The sequence below is a fragment of the Borostomias antarcticus genome (assembly GCF_949987555.1).
Source record: "Borostomias antarcticus genome assembly, chromosome: 28".
NCBI classification, from domain to species: domain Eukaryota; kingdom Metazoa; phylum Chordata; class Actinopteri; order Stomiiformes; family Stomiidae; genus Borostomias; species Borostomias antarcticus.
In genome coordinates this window covers 4,749,947-4,765,326 of record NC_140261.1, presented here as the reverse complement: position 1 = coordinate 4,765,326, position 15,380 = coordinate 4,749,947, and the positions used below count along the sequence as shown (strand labels likewise).

General features: G+C 48.6%; 1 protein-coding gene across 1 annotated transcript in view; it reads right to left on the bottom strand.

Moving 5' to 3' along the window:
- Positions 1-940: 940 nt before the first annotated feature.
- The window catches only part of tnmd (tenomodulin), a gene marked incomplete at both ends in the record, with an annotated part of 47,307 nt that continues 32,867 nt past the window's right edge, over positions 941-15,380 (bottom strand). Inside the window, 3 exons of the mRNA XM_084459428.1 lie at positions 941-1,150; positions 5,600-5,706; positions 6,148-6,307. Of these exons, the coding sequence (XP_084315554.1) occupies positions 941-1,150; positions 5,600-5,706; positions 6,148-6,307 (477 nt within the window). The remainder of the gene's footprint in view (positions 1,151-5,599; positions 5,707-6,147; positions 6,308-15,380) is intronic.

The following is a 15,380-nucleotide window of genomic DNA, read 5'->3' as shown; positions in this document are numbered from 1 at the left end:
AATAAAGAGGCAGATTTATAACTCTTTACACTGTATTATGACTTGTTGACTCAAACAAATGTCACTTCCTTGCCAGTACAGATTTACAAATATGACAACTCAATGCCAAAGAAAAGTGGTAGTCTACTGCAGCAAAACAAAACCGTGAAAGCAGATTTCACTAAAGAGTGAAACTAGATAAGGTAAATTGAAAGGCACTTCTATGTAGCACAGCTTTATACACGCTGTTCTTTTTAATATTCGGCAGCAAATCCAGAGACTATGTATTATTATTTAAAGACACCCATGAAATGATTCAGAAGCAAGAATGCTGCTTTACAAAAAACAATTTAAAACACATTGATAGCAAATTGTACTTCAGCGCAGACACGCAGCATGGATGCAAACAGCAATGGCGAAGGATGCAAACTAAATGGCTAAGCAAACATTAATATGTGATGGACCCAGAGATCTAATGACCCAAGATATAGCCTGTAGGCTCTCTAGGTCCATTTAGACTTTTAGCTTACTTTGAGATGTATAATAATCTTGTGGTGTAAATGTTTTGGTATCGCATAAAAACTAGAGGAGCACAGCCCCGAGGAGGTCTGAAGCATTGTACAATCCAGACGACAGATAGGCCAATATGCATCCATACATGGTATGTTTTAGTGAATGTGGGTGGAACTGTATTGACTGTTTTATCTATGTTCTTGTGTATGTTCTTTTTTTGTTTTGTTATGTCCACCAACGAGGACCATGTTGGAAACAAGTGTCTAAGTATGCTTTTATCATGCTATCCTCTGGGATGTACTGTTTCTTTGTACTTTTACCCAATCAATCAATCAATCAATCAATCAATCAATCAATCAATCAATCAATCAATCAATCAATCAATCAATCAATCAATCAATCAATCAATCAATCAATCAATCAATCAATCAATCAATCAATCAATCAATCAGATTCTCCCAAGCATACGGGCGATCCACCAATTGCAGGGCATGACGATTTGACAGATGACTCGTCCACCTTGATAGTAGTACGGGTACGGGTTGAAACCACCCAGGGGCTCGTAATAGCGCCGGCAGTAGCGGTAACCACGGCGACAGTACTGACAGCAGTACCCGCGGTCGTCCAGACGGTTGTCCAGCTCCACTCCCGCGTCTCTCTGCGGAGGACAAGAGAGCAGAGTCACCAGTGCACCGCATGACAAACACCACCCCTACAACAGCAGGTACGGGGAACAGCAGATTTGATTGTGCGAATTGATGCGCCCGCTTTGGTCGTAGGTCCGGAGAATAAATGAAAGAGCAAAACCCGAGAGAAAGATCTGTATTCGTGTCCGGGGAAATGTACTGGACAAAGCTATGCCATGCTCATCGACTGTGACACAGGGATCAAGGAAGTGGGTCTTCTTGATCTGAGCTCCAGGAGCATAAAACCTAATATAATAGCCTTGACCTTTCCACTGTGCCAGTGGTCGTATTACTCTTGGCTGCTCTCTGACTCCATCCCTGACCCCTAGCACCTCAGCTGTTCTCCTGGGAGCCATCTTCAATCAAAGTGATTCTGACGCTGCCGGTTACCAGGATTATTACACTATTTCTTTCATCTCTGACCTCCCACTTCCCTGGCCGTGGCCCCCTCTCGCACCCCCCAAAATGGCCGTCCCTCCTCAATTAGAGCACACAAGTTATAGCTCCTCTGTCTCGGTGCCCTCCCTCTGACCTTGACTTTAAGTGGACGGCACATTCCTGGAGCAATAAGAAGAGTAATGATGGCCTAACAAGAATCGTTTTATTTGCTCTTGCTAGCTGGGTCTGAATTTATATAAGGGCCAAATGAAACGCACACGAAAGGTAAATTGGGTAGATTAATGGCCCTTGGCTTTTCCCGTTGTGCTGGTGGGCGCGCGAGCGCCGAAGACTACCTGGGACTGTGTGCCATGCCTTTGATCAAGAGCAACTCTGAGTTTGGTTCAGAAGTGCCACTTAACCCCCCCCCCCCCCCCCCCCCCTCCTCCCCCCTCCTCCTCCCCCCTCCTCCTCCCACTCCCAGGTCGTGGTGGCTACTGAGGCGCATTTGACCACATTTCAATTTCCTGCAGTAAATTAATCTTCAGAGACAATCCAGCTCTGTCTTGTTAAAGAGCGCTGATGAAGGAGTCAATGGCCCCCATGGGCTTCACCTCCCGGGGAACCGAGCATGACCGTCTGCAGCCCGCTCCTATGACTCAGCTCTTCTCTACAGTCAGAACCACACACACAAATCCACAGGGGTGGAACTAAATAAATGTGAGGTCATTGTTCCACCCCGGTCTTTTTTTAAAGGGCTGGTACCCATAGGAGCGCTAGGCTGTGACCCTCATTCTTTCTCCGTTTTAAACTATGAGCAGGGTGGGGGTTGTAGCGTTCATGTGAGGGCAGAGCTAGCCAACAGAAATATACCGCAGCTTATGAAAAGTGACAGGACAGGGTCTCGCAGACGTTGGCTTGGTCTCACTGGGTCTCACAGACGTTGACTTGTTATGACTGGTATTTATCTATGTCCGTCCACCAATAACATCAGAGCCAGCGCAATGGTATACAAATACATGGCAGAAGATTCAAATCGAATTCAACTGCTGTGAGGGATGATAAATGGACTGAAATTACATGCTCCTAACACAGGGGACAATACACAAGAACAGGAAAAAACATGATATGAAAGGTGCATTTGATTTATTACTCTGACAGAGACAGGTAGGCAATTACTGATTTATTGTGTTAGTCAAGTGTAGGATCGTCAGCTTTGAGGCAACAATCTATTTTGTAAGGAACAAAAAAGCTGTCAATGGACTAACGATAATCTTACCAGCTTCTCACTGGCTAAATTAAAGCGCTTTAAAATCCAGAGCTTTGTTTTGGAAAACGAAGGAAATATTTAATTTAAATGACGCCTGATTGGCAAAACAAAACAGACAATAGGTAGCATTGTGCTGCGGAGACAAATTACTCAAAAAAATCATCCTTTTGAAACCAGCGACGGGATACGGTGGTGATCAGAATGTTGCACCCTGGGAAATCTTGGGTGCTCGCAAACAAGCTGCATTAATGAAGAAATAAAATGCATTACCACTGCACACCATCTGATTCCATCACACAAACACAGCCCCTCACGCATAACGAGTTATAGGATGAGTCTGTCAGGTAGAAAACTGTCAGTTGTTCAATAACATGAGGCCTTTCATTTCCACACTTATCGGTTATTTCACAGACCGTGATTGCTTCTCTCCTTCTTACACATGCCTCTCCTGTGTTATTAATTCTCACAGCACAGCCGATCACAGCGTCTGATGTTAGATAAACCCAGCAGGGACTAGATTTCAATCTCTGTATCATACATGCATGTACACAGTAGGACTCTAGGTTATATGTGCTCCCATTAAGTACTAGCCAAACACACAGTTGTAGTCTGATTTATTTCTGTACTCTAGGTCAGGTTCAAACAGTAGAAAACATATGGAGCTTGGAGGAGATAACCAGGGAGCTTTTAGTGTCTGTTAGCATGGGACCCCAGATAGCAACCATATATAGGCCAGATGCGACACTTATGGCTTAGTTCCGGCCCATATATCGGCTTGCTATCTGGGATGTTAGCTAAGCACAGATAGAAACCTGTGTTTACAGTTTTGTCATTCTACCACTTAGGAATATCCACAGCTTTGTCTGCTCTCTGTGTCCGGAGTGCCATCAGCGTGGTCAGGCAGCCTTGTGACTGTAATGTAATTGAATGTAATGTAATAATGTAATGTAATGTTGTTGTTCTAGCTCGGGCCCTGGCTGCCTAGAGAGGGCCTGAGCAGGGAGTGTAGGGGTCACGTCGTTGACCGCCACCGCCATCCCCCGGTGTTTACGAGTGCGAGGCCCGAACCCGGCCAATCACATTCCGGGGCTCATCCTGGCTATATAGGTCAAGGACGTTGGCGCCATTCCTCCGGTGCTGTCGGACGGGCGAGGAGAGGAGAGGAGAGGGAGATCCAGGAGGCCCCGCCTCCTCGGTGCTAAGGCTCCGCCCTGCCTGCTGTGTCTAAAGGTCAGGCCCATATATCTCTCCCGACCTCTGTCTCTGAGCCCCCTTATGATTACTCTACCTGGCGGGGGGAGGGCCGTGCCAGAACGGGATCCGGGGGCCCCTGCAGTGAACGGCGGTGATGAGGGCTGTGGAGTGTGTGTGTGTGTGTGTGTGTGGCCGGGGGGGAGGGGGGTCATCTATGTGATCCAGGTGTGCATGTGTGTGTGTGTGTGTGTGTGGCCGGGGGGAGGGGGTCATCTATGTGATCCAGGTGTGCGTGTGCATGTGTGTGTGTGTGTGTGTGTGGCCGGGGGGAGGGGGGTCAGCTATGTGATCCAGGTGTGTGTGTGTGTGTGTGTGTGTGTGTGGCCGGGGGGGAGGGGGGTCATCTATGTGATCCAGGTGTGCGTGTGCATGTGTGTGTGTGTGTGTGTGTGTGTGGCCGGGAGGAGGTGGGTCATCTATGTGATCCAGGTGTGCGTGTGTGTGTGTGTGTGTGTGTGTGTGTGTGTGTGGCCGGGGGGAGGGGGTCATCTATGTGATCCAGGTGTGCGTGGTCCCATCGGCACCAACAGGAGCGTCAGACTTCCAATTAACAGGCAGCCGGCCAGTCTCAAAGGCCTTTATCGTGAGCAGGCACACAGGCAGAGGCACAGGCATCACCCAGCTGACAGAGATGGGATATTTCAAAAGGGGGAGCGGAGGTTTTCATCTGCTGGTATGTTTTAATTATCCTCGCAGCCTCAGTGGCGGAGGATGAGGTGGGAGCAGAGCTGAGGGGAGGCCTTCCTGGGACTCGCTTGGTAAATGTTAATATGACGGAGTCTCTCTTCTGTCCGTGCGTCCGTCTCCCATGGTTTCTCACAACTCCGAGGAGGAGAAGGCGACGCTTCCCTCATGTTTTTATTTCCTTTTTTCCCCCTGGGAATTAGCTTTAGACGCTATTCAGACAAGCTCAGACCCAGTGTCTGCCTGGGTATCTGCCTGTCTGATGTGTGTGTGTGTTTTGTGTCTGTGTGTGTGTGTGTATTGGTGTGTTGAATGTGCACGAGCGTACGCATAGAGCGAGGCAATATGTCTGATCCCATCTCAGTGTCGAGGGTAATTAATCATGGATTATTGAGGGGTTCACTGGCACAAAAATATGGCATTTGCCCTCTTGATTATTTTGTATGCTTTGATAATTAAGCCATGATTAACAAACGTAGCCCATCTATTCCATAATGAGCGACCTTGGGAGTGCGGATGTCCATTCAGCCTCCGCTTGGAAAAAATACTAGAAAGAGTCTCTTGTGAAGGCTGTAGGGAAAAGATATTCTTCCCCATTAACTACTGTATGCTACAGTACATTAAGAGAGCCTTAAATGAAGTGGCTTTATTTAAACAGATACTGTACAGAGTTATTGCGATGCCCTGTGGTGCGCAAGTCCGCCTTAAGCCATGCAAGGGAGCATCAATTAACGAGCCATTTTATATGCAGAAAGAATCTAAGCGTAGTTAAGGCCTACTGTGGCCCCGTATCTTTTTACTGGGGTGATCCTGGATGGACTGGTGGATTACTCACATAGTCGTTTACCGGAACCTGGTCCAAGACATCACGGGCAAAACGTTGACCTTTGACATCTGTCTCAGACAGGTCTTCCACGTCCTCCACCTCATGGAACTCGGCTTCTGCGCCGGGAAAAACGCACAAGACGGTCAACGGAAAAGCTGTTCGTGTGCTTTAGTGCGGTATCACAATAGTAAGTCTGTTATGAGAGGATGTCTGTGAAAGAAATCTCTGTATTGGATTCTATCAATAACAAAGCTGCGCTATGTGAGGCGGTCCATGCGAAAGCTCTCTCTCCTCGGGACGATGAATTCCTAATGAGGGATACCCCGATATTCCACTCCTAGCATGAACGAAAGGTTAATGTGTGAATGAATATCTCTATCTCTCATCCCGGCATGTTCAAAAGCACCGCTAGCATGGAGTAGCAGTCATTACTCTCATATGGCTAGGAGATCACGGAGGTCTTCCCTGACCTCCGCTGAGCCTGAGGAGGGCTGGGCCCCCAGAAGGAGTGTTAATAGGGTGCGTTTAGAGGTGGAGGGGCCCCGGCGCCCCCTTACCTCTCATGGGGTAGGGGTGGATCCAGTGGATGGGCAGCTCCTGGCAGACCTCCCAGATCTTGGAGTTGAGGAGGAAGGCTCGGTTAGCGATGGGCTCCTCTGCGGGCACCCACACCTGGGAGTCGTCCACCTGCACGCCCATGCCCTCTGTCTCGCCCACCTGCCCGGGGGCGCACACACACACGGACACATACACACACACACTCACAGGCCCGCACAACACCACATACGATACACGCACATATATACAGGCCCGCGCAAGGGCACACACACACACACACATTCAATACACGCACATATATACAGGCCCGCGCAAGGGCACACACACACACACACACACACACACATACAATACACGCACATATATACAGGCCCGCGCAAGGGCACACACACACACACACACACATACAATACACGCACATATATACAGGCCCGCGCAAGGGCACACACACACACACACACACATACAATACACGCACATATATACAGGCCCGCGCAAGGTCACACGCACGCACACACACACACACACACACACACACACACACACACACACACACACACACACACACACACACACACACACACACACCTGTCAGTGCCTACACACTCACAAACAGCCCCGAGTCCTGTGCACTGCTCTTGCTCCCCTCCCCCCCCCCCCCAATACTTTTTCCTTATATCCAGCACCTCTGAGGGCACCGCAACTTCCTGCCTCCTGCTAAACATGACTTCCTTTCTCCCACAATGCACCTCCCTCCTCTTGGCTCCCATTCTGGCTGGTATTCAGACACTGAAATGATGTGGCTTCGAAATGACTTCAGTGTTCTTTTTTACGCCAAGAAAGGCAGTAATATCGTTAAACGCAACAAACACTTAACATCGGTTATGCCCCCCACCCCACCTCCACCTCCCCCCCCCCTCTCGAGGCCTCAGTCTGCACATAACACTATCAGCGCGCTTAATTTGTTGATACTGTAGTTCATGAGCTGTAAAGTAAACTATTATTGCTTAATGATAGGGAGTGCGTGTCACTTCTGTCTAATAGAGATATATGAATGGGCTTTGGTAATGCTCTTCCCTACAGGGCCGATATTTGTTTTGTTCATGTATATGTAAATACATAGGCAAACAAAAAACCCTCTTCCCAGTCCCATGTTAATTAGGCGCGCAGAACAGGAAAAAAAAGGTTCATTTGACAAATGTTTTTACAAGGTGATTTTCTCCCAGTCTAAAGCTTAATTGCACATTAGTTTAGCTTGATGTAGAATCCTGGGGCTGCAGTGAGAGCCAGTATCATTTATATTAGGTCGTGCTCCCTCCCTCCCTCCCTCCCTCCCTCCCTCCCTCCCTCCCTCCCTCCCTCCTTCCCTTCCTCCCTCTCTCCCTCCCTCCCTCCCTCCCTCCCTCCCTCCCTCCCTCCCTCCCTCCCTCCTTCCCTCTCTCCCTCCCTCCCTCCCTTCCTCCCTCCTTCCCTCTCTCCCTCCCTCCCTCCCTCCCTCCCTCCCTCCCTCCCTCCCTCCCTCCTTCCCTCCCTCCCTTACTCCTCCCTCCCTCCCTCCCTCCCTCCCTCCCTCCCTCCCTCCCTCCCTCCCTCCCTCCTTCCCTCTCTCCCTTCCTCCCTCCTTCCCTCCCTCCCTCCCTCCCTCCCTCCCTCCCTCCCTCCCTCCCTCCCTTCCTTCCCTCCCTCCCTCCCTCCCTCCCTCCCTCCCTCCCTCCCTCCCTCCCTCCCTTCCTCCCTCTCTCCCTCCCTCCCTCCCTCCCTCCCTCCTTCCCTCTCTCCCTTCCTCCCTCCTTCCCTCCCTCCCTCCCTCCCTCCCTCCCTCCCTTCCTTCCCTCCCTCCCTCCCTCCCTCCCTCCCTCCCTCCCTCCCTTCCTCCCTCTCTCCCTCCCTCCCTCCCTCCCTCCCTCCACCACACTGTCTTTATTAGAATTTACGTCCAGTGCTATTTCTTGTTTGTTCCAAAGTGACACATCGTTTTGGCCTAAAACTCCCACCTGTTCCACCGGATGAAAAACAGAGTGCGCCCACTCTGGCACTGGAGTCTCTCCTAGTCTCTCGCCCTAGTCAAGCCTCTGACACAGATTCCCACTTTTTTATTTTCTTTTTAGGCCAGGCCAGCTTACACTGGACTAATCGTGACTCAGAGGACCGCTGTGTCTGTGAGTGTGTGTGTGTTGGGGGCTGGGCTGCAAACCATTACTGCTGGCTTGAACTCCTCTGTGGTTCCTACTGTCAGAACCACAGTATTGCTGGTTCTCACTGTCAGAACCACAGTATTGCTGGTTCTCACTGTCAGAACCATAATACTGCTGGTTCTCACTGTCAGAACCATAATACTGCTGGTTCCCACCGTCAGAACCATAATACTGCTGGTTCTCACTGTCAGAACCACAGTACTGCTGGTTCCCACTGTCACAACCACAGTACTGCTGGTTCCCACTATCACAACCACAGTACTGCTGGTTCTCACTGTCACAACCACAATACTGCTGGTTCTCACCGTCACAACCACAATACTGCTGGTTCCCACCGTCACAACCACAATACTGCTGGTTCTCACCGTCACAACCACAGTACTGCTGGTTCTCACTGTCAGAACCACAGTACTGCTGGTTCCCACTGTCACAACCACAGTACTGCTGGTTCCCACTGTCAGAACCACAGTACTGCTGGTTCTCACTGTCAGAACCGTTCCGTAGATCTGCTCAGATCAAGGCTGTGAGGGGGAGGGTCCCAGTGGAGCACGGTCACGGCCTGCTTTCATAAGGAGGGGCCTTGAAGAGGTCAGAGACCTCCTACCGAGGCGTTTATTACCCATAACTCCTTCATGATGATGTCTCGTCCTCATTTGTAATGCAAGTCTACTGTGCTAAAGCTTATTAGAAAAATGCATGTTAGGGGCTGCGCCGGGGGCTCATCAGATGAAGGGCTCATGTGCCGTATGTCCTCCCCTCTCTCTCTCTCCTATCTTTCCAGTCAACATCTATACTGTCCTATATGTAATAAAGCAGAAATGCAGACAAAAAATCTTTAAAAAAAAAGAACCCAAGAAACCAATTAGTTACAGCACACAGAAGACGACAGAAATGGCGTCGACATATGGTGCAGGCTGGGCAATTAGTATCTGTAAACATGGATCAGACATGGAAAATATGCGGGAAATGGGGTGCAGTCTGGATTTCGCTCGAACAGCATTGTGTTCCTAAGTCAAAATATAGGATAGGTGTCACAGACGTTGCTCGTCGGTATCGCTTCCACACTCACTTGCCCACGCTGGGTTCGAACACACGTCCTCTGACATACGAACACACGTGACCGCCTCTCATAAGCGCCGCTTTAGTCAGCTTCGCCGCTGAAAATCTAGAGGCGATGGCGCGGGTGGGCGGTACTTATACTGCGGAGTGAGTTAAACTCGGTTACAACAGCGTATAGGGACCTACTTGGCATTACAATGGGCCGACTATGATTTATGAGTGAAGAAGAGAGTCAGATGTTTCCCTTCTCTGGCGTCCATGTGAGATGCAAATGAAGCTTAACCCTTCGTAGAGACTCACACCTGTTCCGCCAGATGAAAGACAGCGCGCCCACACTGGCACTGGTGTCTATGCCTAACTGAGCCTTTGACACAGATTCTCACTTTTTATTTTAGTCCAGGCCAGCTTACACTGGACTAATGATGACTCTGAGGACCACTGTGTCTGTTTGTGTTAGAGTGTGTACTGTGTGTGTGTGTGTGTGTGTTGGGGTGCAGATTTTGGCTGTAACTAGAGCCTCACCACAGCCCCCCCCCCCCCCCCCCCCCAAACCCTACTGACAGGCTTTCAGAAATGAAAATCAGATCCAGCAGCACAAACAGACTCTTCCCTAATTGGACCTCATAGCCACTGAAGCCGAGCAAGCCTCCCCCGAAATGTAATGTGGAGGTCACGACATGCAGCGTGACTTTGACTTTGCAGTTGAGAGATGACCCCAGTTCTAGTGTGGAATGCAGATTCAAACCAGGCCATGTCCAGCCTGGCTTATGTGCGTGGCTGGCTTGTTTCTGTTTAGGACTGGTAGGACGGAAGCTAGTCATGCCACTGAAAAAGCTGTGAATTGAAATGACATGAAATAATGTCTGATAAATTAAGAATAGGTCTTGTGGACTGGACACATCAGTTCCAATGCCTCCAATGCTAATCCAGCACAATAAGAGCGGGATAGTCAGTTAGCTCATGAGCTCACAACAACTAGTAGCAGCTGCCATAACATTAATGGTAGTAGTCAGTGGGTAAAGCAGTTACACTGATGATAACATAAAGTCATCCCCACCAGGTCTGGAACCCCAGTCCCCCGAGTGGGAGTCCAATGCTCTCACCACTACTCTACTTGTGCAGTGGAGATCGGTGGGTTGATTTTGGTGTCCTTCTTCCAGTCCCTAGTGTGGGTTGGGGTTAGAATATGGGTTGGGGTTGGGACAAGATCTGACCTATAAGGCAAGGGGTAAAGGTTGGAGTGAAAGGATGAACATGTGGATTTGGGGTATAGTCCCATAAAGTCATCCCCACCGGGTCTTGAACCGTGGTCTCCTGGGTGGGAGTCCAATGCTCTCACCACTACTCTACTTGTGCAGTGGAGATTGGTGTTGATTGGGTTGATTTTGGTGTCCTTTGTGATTTTGGTGTCCTTCTTGGTTTTCGTGTGCTGGGACTATTGCCTCTTGTGGTGCCAACAGAGAAATGCAGGCCAACATTTTCCAGAGTGACGGAGTAAGGGAGGGAGGGAGTGATAACCGGACAAACGCTATACTAGGTGCGCTGGCTTACAGCCACGCACAAAAAGGCACAAATGCATAGAAAATGTAATAATATGCTTACATCGTTGGGAGAGCGATTCGTTTTGCTAGTGACATAAATGACGACTGCCTTCTACAGTATATGGTGGTGCAAACTGGTTCAAATCAAAACCTTTTTTGTTTAGTGTGTTCAGACTTAACCTCTTTACAGTAGCTCTGAGAAGGAACTTTGTTAACTTGGGCAGCACAGTACAGGGCAGACTGTCTTTCTCTTATGAACCAAAGAAACAAGATGGCGCCGACTGTCAGGGCACGCCGTCCGTATGTCAATGTTTGTTTATTTATTGTGCTTTTAGTGGCGTCTTTGTTTGTTACAAACACCAAATCACTGTTGTTTTATGGGCGCAGGCGCTTTTTGATATTTTAGATTCTTTTGGGAAGCTTTCCCATGTTGTGAGCGGAGAACAAGCCTAGCGCCTCACCTGGCTAGCCTAGCCTAGCCTAGCCTACCGGACGAGTTGCTTCGTCACAAGCCTTTCTGCCTGCCCCAGAGAAGGACCCGCAGGAGAACTAAGCGCATTCGCATTATACGCGCCGGTACAGTATGTAGCGATTGCAAGGGGAAAATCATGGGCAAGGAGGACAATGCACCAGATCACTGGTGCCTGCATCACCGACTTAGATCCAGAGTATCAGCGGCGGTGCATCCAGCCTGTTTGCCCTGCGTCTCTGCAGCCCGATCAGCTGTTTCGGCCTAGCGGGATAGCGAGGAGGCTGCGAGGGAGAAACGGTGCGCGCCTGGACAATCTGCGCGCTCTGGAGCCCACAGCTCTTCCGGCTGATAAAGAGGTGAAAGTACATATGGCTCTTCTAAATGCCTGATCACTGTCTAATAAGACATTTGTTCTCTGTGACTTTTTCAACTTTCATGCCCTGGATTTAATGTTTCTCTCTGAGACATGGATGCGCAAAGGTGAATTAGCGCCCGTGACGGAACTTTGCCCTCCCGATACATTGCCTCATTTTTAAAGTGTGGTTTTAAATGCAAAGAGATCTTAAATGGTGCTTTACCAGTTTCGAATTACAGATATTTATGATGAACAAACCAGAGCCGGCCCTGACCTCCCTGGGGCCCTAAGCAAAGTTCTGCTAAGGGGCCCTCCTACCTGATGACCCCTGAGACATGTCAACGTTTTTCTACCCCCCCCCCCCCTCCCCCACCCCCTCCTTGGAGCAGCATGGCCAATTTTGCCGCTCCCCTTGTGGACCGGCCAGACTCGGCACTGGCAAGGCTGAGAATCTAACTAGCAACCTTTCGGTAACTAGCTGATGCAGATGAAATGGCCTGTTAGACCGCAGAGCTACTGGGAGGGCCGGTTCTGGAACAAACCATCTGTCTGCTTATTTGCTGTGATCTACCGTCCATCTAAGTACAATGAGAATTTTATATCTGAGTTTTCAGACATTCTATCCAGGTTTATCCTGCATTATGAGAGGATACTGATTGTTGGTGATTTTAATATCTACATTTGTTGTGATGACAAACCATTAGTTAATGACTTCTTAAACATTATTGAATCTTTTAATCTTACACAATTTACGTCTGGACCAACACATCACCGTGGACACACATTAGATTTAGTTTTAGGCTATGGAGTGTCTGGTGTCTGTGTCAATAAATGAAATCTGTGAATTACCAATGTTAGACCACTTAGCGATTGTATTTGATGTTCTACTCCCTAATTCAAGGGGCTTCAGGTACTAAGTCGCAGGAAACTTTAAACTTTAAACGACTTGAGCTTGAGATTTCCTGATGCTGCAATTTGTTCTCTGCATCTCGACCAGTCAAGTATGGGGCCCCACAGGGGTCAGTGCTGGGCCCTCTGTTGTTTTCACTGTACCTGGCACCATTGGGTCAGATCATGAGTTCTTTTGGGGTTGTTTATCATTGCTATGCCGACGACCTACAATTGTATCTGCCTATTGCATCAGGAAATGTTTAAGATTTAGCTAGGCTTAAGGCCTGCCTGGCTGCTGTGAAGAACTGGCTGTCAGCTAACTTCCTTCTGTTAAACGCAACCATGATGGTTATCGGTGCGGCAAGACTGAATAATCTGAATGATCAACCAGTCCTGACCTTAGATGACTGTGTGATTCAGTGCAAGGACAGAGTTAGAAATCTTGGTTTTACCTTTGATCAAACTCTTGTATTCGATTCTCATGTCAAGGAGGTGAACAAAATTGCCTTCTTTCATCTCAGGAGAATCGCCAAGATTAGATCACTCGTCATCTGAAGATGCAGAAGTGCTTATTCATTCTTTGGTGACCTCCTGTTTGGACTATTGTAACGCCCTTCTGTCAGGGTTACCTAAGAAGAGTTTCCATGGTCTACAAATGGTCCAGAATGCTGCAGCTCGCATTCTGACTGGGTCAACCAAATATGCTCACATCTCACCAGTGCTTGCTGCCCTTCATTGGCTCCCGGTTCATGTTAGAGCAGACTTTAAGACTTTAAGATGTTGCTGCTAGCTTACAAAGCTGTGAGCGGTACTGCGCCATCCTACCTGAAGGACCTTTTGATCCCATATGTTCCCTCAAGGTCATTGTGCTCCCAGGGGATTGGTCTGCTGACCGTCCCCAAAGTCAAAAAGAAGACAGAGGGTGAGCGGGCTTTTTCTTTCCGTGCACAGGTACCCTCTGGAACCGTCTTCCAATTGACCTCAGACAGGCTTGCTCAGTGGAGGTGTTTAAGGCTCAGCTAAAGACCCACCTGTTTTCTGTTGTATATGTGTCTTATAGTGTGTTGTGTTGTTTTATTTTATTGATATTGTGTTTTTATTGAGTGTTGTGTTGTTTTTAATGTTGTGTTTTCACTTGCCTTATTAGCTGCTCTGTAAAGCACTTTAATTAAAAGCGCTGTATAAATAAAATAATAATATTAATAATTATTATTATTATTAACCTATCCTCGCCCTCTGCCCCGAGGGGGGAGGCATTTCTTTGAGACACACAGCTACGTCGGCCATGTTTTCCATGGATCAAGGCTGATGAGCTTTTGCATGCTATTACAGTGTAAATGATAAGCAGTCATCATCTGTTTCTAGCCCCCAACTGTGCCCAAAATAAAACATATTTCATTATGTTCATGTTTTACACGCTCAGAATTACATAAGCATGTGTATATTATGCACAGTCCTATGGCATTAACATATCATTGAATACACCAAAGTGTATTACTATTTTCCATTTATCCCGTTTAGTTTTGTTTGAATGGAAGGTTTCAGGTAGCCGGGCGGATTGTGGCCATACATATCAAGCAAGCGCTCAGAAGAGCAAGAGGCTGCAATGACGCTCTTATGGTGTCTGGAGCAGGAGCGGAACTGTGATTTCATCACAGGCCGGGTAAAGCTTAGGGATTACACCACGTCGCGTCAGTTCATAGAAGGGAACAAATTGGAAATGGCAAAAATACCTGCGGCAAATAATTCATGTCCGTCACCTGGTTCCCCTCCCCAGCTGCTTAATTTCCTTATCAGCTGCTCGCTGTGTCTCTGCCAGCTGTATTGTTTTCACCCCGACTAACCCTAACCCTGCATATAGACGGCTCGCCGGCTCTGAGCCCCATGTATCCACAACCACAGTACAACACACCATAGATCGGCTCAGCCTTCCAAGGCTGGGAGGGGTAAGACGGATCAGCCTGCTTTCTCATAAGGAGGGGCCTTGAAGAGGTCAGAGACCTCAGATCAAGGCGTTTATTACCCACAACTCCTTCATGATGATGTCTCGTCCTCATCTGTAACGCAGGTCTGCTTTGCTGCTAACGATTCTGTGCGAGAAGAAAGTCTAGGGAAAGGTTCCAAATTCTAATTTGACAAGTGTACAGCTGAGCCTGAGGGCTGGTATACAAATAAACTATGGAAAAACATTTTAATGATGTTGGAGGCACGCATAGCTGTGTGCTTGGCTGACATCTCAGAGCGAATGGTGACACTCCACCTCAAGCTCAACCTGGACAAGATTGAGCTGCTGTTCCTTTCGGGGAAGGGCTGTCTGCACCCTGGCCATCACCATTGGCGACCTGGCTATCACCATACAGTGGTGACGTCAACTCGGACTGCGAGGAATTGTCATTCTCGGAACATAGCACATCTCTTACACAAATTCCTGCTCTACAACATCAGGAGAATTCTCCCTTTTCTCACTGACAAATGGGCACAGGTGCTCATCCAGGCGCTGGCCATCTCCTGCCTGGACTACTGCAACTCCCTCCTTGCTGGGGCCCCGGCGTCAGCCATTAAACCTCAGGAGCTTGTCCAGAAAGCTGCCACTTGCCTGGTGTTCAACCACCCCAAATTCTCCCACTTCCCTTCTCCGTTCTCTACACTGGCTCCCTGTAGCAGCTCACACCATAAAACTCTGGTACTAGCCTACAGGGCAATGAAAGTAACAGCTCCT